We start from the raw sequence: 12,817 nt of genomic DNA, 5'->3' as shown, positions 1-12,817 counted from the left end.
ATATGGAATTATAGGCATGTGACACCATTCCTATAATCAATCAATCAATCAATCAATCTCTCTCTCTCTCTCTCTCTTTCAATACACACATACTCTTTAAAAAACAAACACATATACCAGTTATCTGCCATGGGCCAGTCACAGTGTTAGGGACTAAGTATACAGTGATCACAACTGTATGATATTTGACCTAAAGAACACATTGCCCCATGATCTACTAGAGGTAATGCAGGCTGGGCCATTCTTGCAAGAGGACCAAACATTTGAATTAGAAGGCAGCAAAAAAAAAAAAAAAAAAAAAAAAAAAAGCTTTCTGAAAGGAGAGGCATCTTCACTGAGATCTCCAGCTCCTTTTGAGAGGGAGTATTCTGTTTCTTTACTGGCCTTTACACTAGCTGTTCTCCTGGTGGGGAGCATTCAGAGTTGTCTTCCCTAATGATCCTGGTACTCCACCTGAAACCCTCAGCACATTAAAAATAGCTCTATTCTGAAGGAATCCGTCTTGAAACATATTCCACATATACCTGTGCCACTGTTCTAGTCTCAGTGGTGCAGAATGGAGATTCGTGTAGTGTTAACAACTGTGGCGAATCTGTGTCCTTTTCTTTTGGATCCTGAGATCAGCCCAGTGCACAGGCCCTGCTCTGAATTTTACAAACCCCATGAAATCAATTTAGCAGACTGCTACTAATCCTGCACACATACACACATGCACACTATAGTGAACACTTGAGTACCTACTATGTGCCATTCACTGAACTGGGTATTTTCATGTTGACTTCCTTCTTCGGTCTTTTCAATAACAACTCTATGGAACAGGGAGTATTACCCCTGATATTAACAGATGAAAAAAAAATAGATGAAAGACTCAAGAGTGATGAGCCCAGAATCACAGCAAGTGCAAAGGGCAGCTGTGGGTTCCTAACCAGCCTGTGTCTGAGGTGAGGCCACTTGGCCAGGACAATATGCATGGCTTCAAGGTGGTCTTTGCAACCTCTTGCAGTTATCTGAGGACTTACCACTTCCTCATGTGTGAAACCCCGACAGGGAAGGAGATAGATCAAGCTCCTCTTTTTGCTTTTTCTAAGGAAGGTAGAGCCCAGGGGAAAGAAAATATAATTTGGATTTTTTGTGTGTGTTGGGTGGGAGGCACTACTAAGGCTTTACCACTGAGCTACATATCAACCCTTTTCATTTACTCTTTTAAAAATTTGAGACAGGTTCAAATGAAGTTGCATAGCCTGGCCTTGAACTTGCAAACCTACTTGTGCAGCCTCCCAAGTGGCTGGGATTATAGGCATGCCCCACTGTGCCTGGCTATAATTTGGAACTTCAACTCTTCTCTTTTCTTCAATTCCTGACATGGTTCTGCCTTCCTTGAGAACAGAATCCTTTAGGCAATCAAAAGGGGAGCTGCATCTTACTTACTCCAGGAATGAGAACTCTTCCCTCTGGTATCAGGGTCTTATAAGTCAAAATTAGCCTCCCATGGCAGCTTCAGTTCAGTGATCTCTTAGTGAACATCTGATAATGCATTTCCAGGTGCCAGATATTGTCCTGTGCAGGGAGAAACCTACCAGGTCCAGGGATTTTGTAGCCTTATGACCCAACCACAAGCCCAGGGGCTGGCTCTGACAGAAAAGAGGGAGGAACCCCAAGCAGGAGCCTCACCTTCTCAGCATGGCTCACATTTCCCCTGAGAACTGGTTTAATTCTGCTCACAGGAAGCTCATGGTAGTGGAGGTAACCCAGAGTCAAAACATCATAGGAAGTGGGTTTTGTGGTAACTGAGAAGCACTGAGCTGTGATCCTCAGGGGGATCTGAGCTCTGCAAAGTTCTCCCACGATTTCCTTCCAGTCTCACGTGGCTAGGCTAAACCTGGGGATTCTGAGCCTGGGAGGCTCCCAGTCCAAGGCTTCTGTCCCTTCTAGGGAAATGAGATAGTTCCCTAAGAAAGACCCCCTGATAATTCTCCAATGGTCTCACCCTACTAACATACAGAGAATACCAAAACTGAGAATGGAGACAGGCAAGCCCATCTACGCTGTCTCATGTTTCTCGGATAACAGTCTTTTAATTTAGGTTCAGCACTATCACTCCAACCATGCTTACTCCTCAAGGCTCGAATCCACAAGACTGCAGTTGCCCTCAACACTCATGCCTCATGCAGCCCCATGGTTTGAAATAAATACCATCTATATGTGGAAGATTCCCAAGTCTTCCTTCCTGGCCTTGCCCTCCTCTTCATTTAGACATCTAACAGAACTGCAAACCTAATGTATGTCTCCCAAACAACTTCAGATCCTAACCCACCTCCCTACCCAGTTTCCCCCGTCAGCACAGGGAACCAGCATTTCTCCAGCTACTCTAACTTGGAGTCATGTGGATTCTTCTCCCCTTTTCTCACTGTCCATGACCAGCCAGCCCATCAACAGGTTCTGCCAGTTCTCTCTCCATCCCGTCGTTGCCCCAGCACAAATGTCTTATCGGTCTCTGGACACCTTAACTCTACACTACTCTCTCCAGACTATTCTTAACACAGTCACAGTGAGCAACCAAGCTATCTTTTAAAACTATAAATCAGATCATTTCACCAATAATGGTTTAAGGTACACTTAAAAACAAATCTAAACTCTATGGTGGTTTCTTTTTAAAACTATAGAATATCATATGAGCCAGCAATTCCATTTCTGGTTATATACCCAAAAGAATTCAAAACAGGGACTCTGATATTTGTACATCCATGTTCTAAGCAGCACTATTCACAATAGTCGAAAGGCAAAAGCAGCCAGGCACAGTGACGTAGGATTGCAAGTTCAAAGCCAGCTTTAGCAACTTAGGCCCTGAGCAACTTGGTGGACCCTACCTCAAAACAGAAGATAAAAAGGACTGGGGATGTAGCTCAGTGGCTCTGGGTTCAATCTCTAATACTAGGAAACAAACAAACAAAAAAAGCAGAAGCAACACAAGTATCATCAACAAATCAATGGATAAGCAAAATGTGGTATATGCATAGGATAGAATATTATTCTGACAGATGTTCTGATATAGATGAGTCTTAGATATATTACTACATTAAAGAAGATAGTCATGAAAGAACAGATGCTGTATGATTCCACCTATATGAGGTACCCAAATCCATCAAATTCACAGAGGCAGAGGTAGAATGGTGGTTTCCAGGGCTGGGGCAAGGAGGATGAGGAGTTGTGGTTTAACGGGTACAGAGTTTCAATATGGGAAGATGAAACTGTCAGGAGCCACTCTGGACAGGAGCTGTGTACACACCTTTAAGTCCTGAGTAAAGAGGTACTGAACTGGTATTGTACCCATTGCAATGCAATTGGACTTTACCTCCGCTGGGGTAAGAAAGATGCAGCTCTAGGAGTAGACGTCACCGGATGGGGTTGAATTACACCCACCTGTTTGTTGCAACAGTACCCTTTGCCCTTTTTTGGATAGAATCTTCCATAGATTAGCTCCCCCCATTAATAAAACCAAGGTTTGAGGTGTGCTCCCTCTCTTTCTTGCCTACCTTGCCCCCTGGTGGGAGCTCAGCTGAGGAACAGTCACTGAACCCAATGAAAAAGGTATTTCTCTGACTTTGTGTGATTATTTCATGTCAGCTCAAATTCACTCGGAGTGACCCTGATTGATTTAGTGGCGGGCAGCCACATGAAACCATTCTGGAGATGAATAGCCATGATGGTTGCACAACAATGTGAGTATATTTCATATTAATGAACTCTCTGTCATTAAAAATGGTGAAAATGGTGAATTTTGTTACTTATGTTTTACTCCCCACCACACACACACACACAACCACATGCTGCTCACTGCTTATAAAGGTCTTGTGATTCAGTCCCACTCATCCCTTTTTAATTTAATTGCAGTGCTGAGGATTGACCCCAGGGCCTCATGCACACAGGCGAGTGCTTTACCACTGAGCTACTCACACCCTCTAACTCCTGCTCGCTCACTGTACCAGTGTTCTTTCTGCTTCCTTTCCCACTTGCTCTTGGCTTCTTTGGCCTTCTTTCTGTCCCAAAAACATGCCAAGCCTTAGGGACTTTGCACTGACTGACTGTTTTGCAGACATTATTGCTGGGATGCCAATGGAGATGGAGACAGAATCTCTTTATGGGGAGAAACAGAAGAATGTAAATAGGGTTAATATGGAGACAAACTGCAAGTAATAAAGCAACTTTACTTGTTAAAACAGACGCTGGAAGTTGTAAGTCAACTACAGTCACAGCCTTTGAACAATTTCTGATTATATCACTGACAACTCTTAGGAGTTCAGGAAGCCTCAAAACAGCCACTCACTTCAGTTCTGACAAGCAAGGGATACAGAAGTGGGAGAATCTTGGGGGGTTTCCTATAGTGCATTCATAGGGTTCCTGCTGGGCACCTAGATAGGACAGAGAGCAGGGACACTGCATTTCAGCAAAGGCATAGCCCTTTTGTGTGTGTGTGTAATGAGAGCTGCCCCTTTTCTCCTCTCCTGTCCTTGCTCATCTCTCAACCTTCCCTACCCCACCTTCTCACTCCTAGTCTCTAAGGCTTGTGTTCATTTCTCCACTCTTTCTGGGCCCTAGGTATGTATCTGATTCCCCCAGTAAATCTCACAGGAGGGAGGTCTAGGTTGTCTCTTCCTCAGCCTCCCCCTGGGGCAGGACAGGGCCTTGAACATGGAGTGTACTGTTTAGGGTATGGCTGACTGATGGGCTTGGGGGCCAGTTTTCAGAAGCTGGTAGTGTTTGCCAGACCAGGAGACCTGGACACTGACCCAGTCACTCAGGAGTGAAATCTGTGCCCTGATTTTTGACTGGCACTGGGTCTCCACCCATCTCAGTATCAAATACCCCAATACTCCTGGTCATAGGGTTCCTGCTGGGCACCTAGACTGGGTCAGAGAGCTGGGACACTGCATTTCAGCAGAGGCACAGCCCTTGTTTGTGTGTGTGTAATGAGAGCCGTTTAATCTGATTGAATAGTCAAATGCATAGGAAATTTTATCCCACTGTGGACTGCAGATCTCTGACCAAGGAGCTGAGGTTTTTCTTTTGTTTTGCTTTTGCCTTTTCCCACTCAACAGTGCTTAAAGTATCTTTAGAGTCTGAAAGCCCTCAAGGTTGGGTTGTTTAATACTTATTTACTTCTTACTTATTTTCTGGCATTGGGGATTGAACACAGGGCCTCGTACATGCTGGGAAAGCACTTTAACATTGAACTACACCATTAACCCTTTTTTATTTTTTGTGGCACTGGGTATTGAACCCAGGGGTGCTCTACCACTGATCTACAACCTACCTTCTTATTTCCCATTTTTTTTTCTTTATTTTTTTATTGTTTATTTATATATGAAAACAGAATGCATTACAATTCTTAGTACACATATAGAGCACAATTTTTCATATCTCTGGTTGTATATAAAGTATATTCACACCAATTCATGTCTTCATACCTGTACTTTGGATAACAATGATCATCACATTCCACCATCATTAATAACCCCTTGCCTTTATTTCTCATTTTGAATCAGGCTCTTCCTAAATTACCCAGGTTCGCCTTGAACTTGTGATTGTCCTGCCTCAGCCTCTTAAGTAGCCATGATTATAGCAAAGGCATAGCCCTTTTTTGTGTGTGTGTAATAAGAGCTGGCCCCTTTCTCCTATAGCTAGGACTGTTAAGTTTAGAGTGCACAAATTCTCTGTGGAGGCTGCACATTGTTGAGGGCGATGGTGCTCTAGTCTCAGTGGAGGAAGAGAGTTTTCAATGAATTCTTGGAGCAGGCTGACAGAAAAATAAGGTCCAAGTTAGGTTTTTCAGGAAGATGAGCTAGGGGTGCTAGAATAGACCTTAAGAGAAAGTCCAGGGCAACAAGGTAGGAACAACCAGAGAGAATGTGAATGTGTGTCTGACGGCTGCTAGGAGCAGAAAGAAGTTTTGGAGAGGTGCCTGGAGCTACTGCAAATTCTGCCCTACGAGGCACAGGCTGTTCTGCCCTTTAGATGCTTCGTATGCCAATCTGGCACTCTGTCATTTGTCCATCCTGGTCACAGGAGTGGCTTAACTGGGCACTTATGAACTTAGAAAGTTCTGTGAAAGCAGTTTATATCTCCCACCCTATGGCTCAGGGGTTGAAGCTTCAGAGGGATGAGTAGCACAGGGCTGGGGGTGCAGGGGTGCAAAAGAGCCTGGTATGAGAGGAAGCTGATACACTTGCTCCTGCTCCATACAGCCATTCCATTTGCTAGTAAGAGCCCTTTTAGACCACTCCCAAGACCCTTCCATATCTGCCCAACTTTTGCCCTTCCCTTTCCAAAAGCCTAATCTATACATTCCTTGTCCACTAGTCTCTGACCACATTCCTGACACTTACCTTTGTAAATGATGCCAAGTGTCTTCTTGCCTGGGCAAATGTTAACTCCCGAAGAAATGGGTTCGACAGTGCTCATACTCAGGCCCTCCTTTAACAGCCCTAGTCCTCTTTCAGCATCACCCACAACCCAGAGGGCAGGAGGAGGCTGGGGAAGTGAGGAGGGACAACTGCTCTACTAGAGTGGTCCAGGACATACGCTGCAGGTGTGGAGTCAGTTCCTGCCTTCAATGTGGGAGTTTGGATATGGAGGCTTATCTGGGAGAACCCCAGCCACCACAGGCCACCTGAGAGGAGGCACTAGCACCTGGAGACTCCCAGTCTGTCTATGCATCAGGCCTACAGCCCCTTTACTAGTCTGGAACCATCGTCCCACTTTCAAGTGGTTCTAAGAACTCATTCTTTGGACTCTGGGTCGTCTGCCTATCTTCTTGCCAATTACCCTTCTCCAAAGCTGCCATCCTTTTGAAACAAGGTCACTGTCCAGTTTAAACACTTTCAATGACTCATTTCTCCCTAAATAAATACATTTATCCTGGTATGAATGTTAATTCAACATCTTTTTGGACTCATTTCCTACCATAAGCCCAAGCTTCAGCCACACTAGATCTCTCCAACAAACAACTTCATTTCTCTAGGATTCTGTTTATGTTGTTCTCTCTCTGGGAATGCCCTTTATCCATTCCTCTTTCCTAGACATTCATTCTTTAAGGCCCATCTCCAATCTGGCCTCCCCTGTGAACCAGGCCCAGACATGCAAGGCAGAAATAACACCTCTGTCTCTAGACTCCCATGGAACATGGCCCCCACACAATGAATAAAATGAAACCATTGCTTAGGGAGTGATTGATTATTTGATGTCAATTACTCTGTGTCACATGAATCATCTCATTTATCACCTATCTCAGACCCCTTACCTACCATATAAAGAATTCAATTGTCCTCATTTTTAGAAAAGGAAACCAAAGTTCAGAGAGGTAAAATGCTTGCCCAACCTCACAGAGCTAGGAAGAGTCAGAGCTGGGATTTAAATTCATGGAGCTGGACTCCCAAGTCCACACCCCTTCATATGTGTTCATATGGCCATACCACTATCTGACCTGTGAGGGCTGTTAGTTGGCCTTTTCAGGATAGGGTCTGTCTTGTTTGTCAAGACACCCCGTGGGCCTGGGTCAGTGCCAGGCACAAGCACTCAGTAAATGTTTGTGGAGTTGATTGAAGTGAGCAAGTAAGTGAGCAACCTCACTTACCTATTAATAACCATAGTAAAAAGAGCTTCTGAGGTGGAGACTTCAGAAGAGTGTTCTAGCAGGCAGGCAATAGGGAAAGGCCTGTGTCTTCCCTCTGCCTTGTCCTTGCCCAGCATTTCTGAGTTGAGGTTGAGCCTGGCAGCTCTCAGGGAGTCCTGAAGGCCAAAGCTGTGAAGCTCTTGGAGTTCTTGGGGTCCAGTGGAATAACGTTCAGGCTCTGCGAATGCAGTCTCCCTGCCCCCCACCTGTCTTCTGCTCCTGGCGTCTATGATGGGTGCAATGCCAGGCTACAGGCCTGATTCCTTGAGAGAAACTGTCTTCCTTCTCAGAGTACCCCTGGGACCCCAGCCCCTCCTCAGGGCCCCTCAAGCCTCACCCTCAGTGCTGGCATCATCCACCAGTATGATCTCCTTCAGCAAGATGGCAGGGCTGGTGTATAAGACACTGTACACCGTTCTCAGCAGGGTGGACCAGGCCTCATTGTGGAACACAATAATGACACTGGTGCTGAGCAGTGGGGGGCAGCGCGGGAATTTCTGGTCCACACACCTGGAAGGATGGGAGAATGGAAACAGCTGTCCAGGTCCATGGAAATTCTAGGAGTAGGAAGGGCTGGGTCTAAAGCTCCCCTAAACCATCCTTTGTTCCTCTGAACCGATAGCTGACATCCCCTGCTGGCTTGATTTCCTATCACGTGCTCTGAGCTTTGCACAGGTTCTAGCCAACACACTCCAACCTCCCCTGGTCTCCAGAGCTGGCTCAGTGCTCCAGATGCGATGCTCAGTCTTTCCCACCTCCTCCTTCCTTCATCTGTTCTCTACTATCAGGCTAGGACTTCCCAGGGCCTACTCTTTCTCTGTAGTATGTGTATTGTGTAAAGTGAAATCCAGTCTAGAAGTCCCCAAGGGGTAAGTGATAAAGGACAAATTTGACATTTGAGAACATTGACTACAATTTTCTTACTCAATGTGAGGAAAAAAAGGTTCTTCCATTTTTAATTTACAGTTCCTCTCTAATCCATTTCCCTATTAACATCCTATAATACAATTCTACTATCACAGTCAATTTCCTGCAAACGTTTCTCTATCCCCATCTACTACAACCACCATTCTGTGGCATTTGGCCACACTGCCATCTAGACACTCCATCTTTGGGTGAGAATCTGGAGCTTGGTGATCCCATGGTTTAACACCACTTCTAGTCCCCCTCTGTTGTTCAGAGAGATTGCTCATGGGCCCTCCAGAGAGATTCTCCAATTTCCTCCACTGTGCCTCCAACAATGCCCTCCTTTGCCAACAAGCCTGCAGTAACACCAAGTGACCCTTGTTCTGGGTTATGATACTTGTGGTCCAAGTCTGAGGAATTGCAGGCTCACAGCCCTAAAGGATCCTAAATTTGGGGATGAAGAGCTGTGTATGAGAAAGGCCAGAAAGAGTCTAACATTTTTGTTATTGTTGTCACTGGGGATTGAACCCTGGAGCACTCCACCACTGAACTATACCCCCAGCCCTTTGTATTTTTTTTTTTTTTTTTGAGACAAGTCTTGCTAAGTTGTTGAGTCTGGCCTCAAACTTGGATCCTCCTGCATTAGCCTCCCGAGTCACTAGGATTACAGGGGTGGGCCACAGCACCCATCAAGGGTGTAACTCCTAAATTGAAAAAGACAAAGGCTGAGTGGGGACTCAGAATCTTTAACTTGAAGACAGTGTGAACACAGCTGTGGCCACATTAGATGAGGTGGGAGCAGTTCAAAGATGGAAGTGTTGATTTCATCTTCAAGACTGAGAATATAAACAGTTTCAAATAAAGGCTGGAATGACTTCATGGTCTTGTGGCCTTCACTGGAGGAAACCAGGTGGTGCGGGGACATTCCAGACCTCCAGGGCTGTAGTTAGGAAATATCAGCTCTCCCAACAGTTTTGCCTCGGAGTCCCACAGTCTCTGGGACAGGCCTCAGCAGAGGGCAAGGCCATTGAAACCACAGCCTGCTATTAGTCCTTCCCAGGTACCTCTGTCCCCAATACTAGTCCCAAACCCTGAGTTCCTTCTTCTCTATCCTGTCACCTTCATAACTGTGTTTCTCTCTCTCAGGTCTCTGTAGGTCTCTGACCTGCCCATAATATTCCTTTAGTTCCTGGGATAAGGACAACTGGTCAGTGAAAGAAAAGAGGGCTTATAGGAAATCCTTCCTTGTACTCTCAAATGCCCTTCAACTTTATTCCTGGCACATGGCCTGGGGCCACAGGCCTAACTTCCAAATCTCTGGTAAAGCCCGGGCCTCCACCCAGGACTCGTGCTACTTACTCAGGGGGTCGGGTGTCTGGCCCCAGGGCCCTGTGCAGGGAGATCCGGTCACTGGCAAAAGCATTGAAGCAGTGCTTCTTATAGCCCTCTTCCTTTTCCTGGATCTCCAGGGTGGTCCACTCACTCTTCTTAAATGCGGTCCCGTCTGCCCCAGGGCTGTTGGGGTCCTGTGGGGGCCGTTCCCAGAAAGGCTTCAGCTCAGCTGGGGTATAGAAGCCAGGCAGGCAGGACTGATTTTTGGAGACTGGAGCCTGCTGGGGCTCTGGAGCCCTGATCTGAAGCTTGGGCATTGAATCTCTAAGGTTGTTCACAGCCCCTAGCATGATGTCTAGCACGTGATCCTTCTGGTTCACCAGAGACTTCAGCCATGGTTTCTCGGTGGTCTGCTTCCTGCTACTTGTGTCCTTTTGCCGGATGAAGAGGAAAAGCATGAAGGCACTGCCCAACATGGCCAGCCGCAGGGTCATGTGCCGTCTGCGGAGGAGCCTCATCCTCCACAACCAGTGGGGACCCCAGCAGGCTCAGCTCCAAGTACCAGGCCTGACCTTGAAAATAGCTTGATATGTCGTGGTGGCCACACTGTGGGGTCTCTGTGGGCCTGAGAAAGGAAGGGAGAGAGAAAAATGAGGCAAGATAGGGGTGGGGAGGGAGCTGGGGTTTGGGGCTATAGTCCAGGCTCTTTTCTGAATAGTGGCATCACCTTTAAACGGTCACAATGTGCTGATGCTTAAATTTTGTTCATTTGTAAACTAAGAAACTGGGCTCTGTTTCTTTCTTGCCCTAAGATCCTGACGTTTCATGGATTTGGGCAATTGGAACATTGAAACTCTACAGGAAGACACTTAATCAACATTAACATTTTAGGAAACAACTTGGTACTAACAAGTAAAATGTATGTTTGTATGTATTGGTACTAGGGATTGAACCCAGGGTCACTTCACTGCTGAGCTATATTCCCCGTCCTTTTTATTTTCTATTTTGAGACAGTTGCTAAGGGTCTCACTAAATTGCTGAGGCTAGACTTGAGCTTGCAATTCTCCTGTTTTGGCTTTCAGAGACACTGGAATTTCAGCTGTATGCCACCACACCTGCCAGGTTTGTTTATTTAAAATTTTACTTGGTTAGCCAGATATAGTGGCCCACACAACTATTCCCAGAGACTCGGGAGGACAAGGTAGGAGGATCACAAATTTGAGGGCAGCCTCAGCAACTTAATGAGATTCCATCTCAAAAAAAAGGTCGGGGACAAAGGCTGGGGATGTAACTTAGGGATACATCTATTCAGCCTTTCTGAATAGTGGCATCACTATTCAGTGAGTTCTTCACTGAGTTCTATCTACCCCCAGTACTGAGTACTCCATTCCTACTTTTATGTCCCAGATAAACTCTAGTGCATGCAAACCAGGAAGCCTAGACAAGAATGTTTATAGGAGCACTATCAAAACCACAAAAATCTGGTAACCATCTACAAGTACATCAGCAATAGAATGAATAAAGTGTGAAATAGCTGCACTATGAAGTTCTCTACAGCCATAACAAAGAATGAACCACTTCTCCATGCAACATGTAGACCTAAGGTTGGGTGGAAAAGCCAGTTGCAGAAAGACTTACATAGGGGTAGGGAATGTGGCTGAGTGGTAGAGTACTTGCCTAGCATGCATAAAGCCCTGGGTTTATTCCCTAGCACCATAAGATTAAATAAAAGGAATACACATATGGTGTGATTCCATTTACAGACAATTTGAAACCATGTTGACACTAAACAACATGTTGTTATGAATACAAATGCATTTTTGTATTCATATTCATATTAAATAGGTATTAATATAAACTATAAAGAAACTAAGGGAACAATAAAGCCAAAGTTTCTGAACAAGGAAAAAAAAAGGTATGGGATTAGAGATGGGCAATAGGGAACTTAGAAATAGAGCTTGACTTTGCCCCAAATTAAATAATAGCTGCTGTTCACCAGAAGTCTTACTGATAACATCAACAGTCAATCGATCACATTTGGTATATAATAGATATGGTGAAAAATGCACATGAACCAGGGATCACTTTTTAGTGTGATACTCAATTTTCTGAGGAGAGAAACTGCTCATTTGAAGATAATTAGTGTTGCATGGTGTTTTAACTGGATACTCAAAATAATGGAACTCACCATCATAGCAACAGGAGGTAGCTACAAAATTATTACAGGAGTACAATATGTACAAAGTTATTTTACATAGTTATGATTTGTTTTTTGGTGCTGGGGATATAATTCAGGGCCTTGTGCATGCTAAATACACAATTTAACACTGACTTACATCCCTAAACCCCAGTTATGATTTAATATTGTACCTTTACATTGGCTACATTTCTCTCCATTCAAATGGTATCATGTGTGGTCTATATTTGTGTGCTTAAGTCCTGATAAAATTTAGTTTTTTACATCCGGGCATGGTGGTGCATGCCTGTAATACCAGTGGCTTGGGAGGCTGAGGAGGGGAATCACAAGTTCAAAGCCAACCTCAACAAAAGAGAGACACTAAGCAACCCAGTGAGACTCTGTCTTTAAATAAAATACAAATTAAATCTAGGATTGTGGTTCAGTGGCCAAGTGCCCCTGAGTTCAACCCCTGATAACTCCCCCCCAAAAGAAATTAACTTTTTATAATAGATTTTTGTATATTTTATGTTAGTAAATAATAAAATAGATTAAAATAAATTTTATCTACCTATATTTCACATACTCATGACATATCTAATTTTTTTCAATATTTATAGGATAAAAGATTTGTCAGTTTTTTAAAACTGTTGAAAATATCCCTCTTCACACACACACAAAATTCATGTATGAATGCACCCACATAGTTTAAACCATTCTGTACAAGGACCAAT

At 44.6% G+C, this 12,817-nt stretch overlaps 1 protein-coding gene across 4 annotated transcripts in view; it reads right to left on the bottom strand.

Moving 5' to 3' along the window:
- The window catches only part of Galnt6 (polypeptide N-acetylgalactosaminyltransferase 6), a 39,329-nt gene that overhangs the window by 16,384 nt on the left and 10,128 nt on the right, over nucleotides 1-12,817 (bottom strand). For all 4 annotated transcript variants that reach the window (XM_040280625.2, XM_040280626.2, XM_078014677.1 and 1 more), the window contains exons 3-4: nucleotides 9,935-10,532; nucleotides 8,007-8,179 (exon numbers count right to left, since the gene is read on the bottom strand). In XM_040280625.2, the coding sequence (XP_040136559.1) occupies nucleotides 8,007-8,179; nucleotides 9,935-10,425 (664 nt within the window). In that variant the 5' untranslated portion in view covers nucleotides 10,426-10,532. The remainder of the gene's footprint in view (nucleotides 1-8,006; nucleotides 8,180-9,934; nucleotides 10,533-12,817) is intronic.

Source organism: Ictidomys tridecemlineatus, chromosome 6, assembly GCF_052094955.1.
Source record: "Ictidomys tridecemlineatus isolate mIctTri1 chromosome 6, mIctTri1.hap1, whole genome shotgun sequence".
NCBI lineage: Eukaryota > Metazoa > Chordata > Mammalia > Rodentia > Sciuridae > Ictidomys > Ictidomys tridecemlineatus.
The sequence above is the reverse complement of the archived record's forward strand: the minus strand, read 5'-3'. Positions and strand labels throughout refer to the sequence as shown.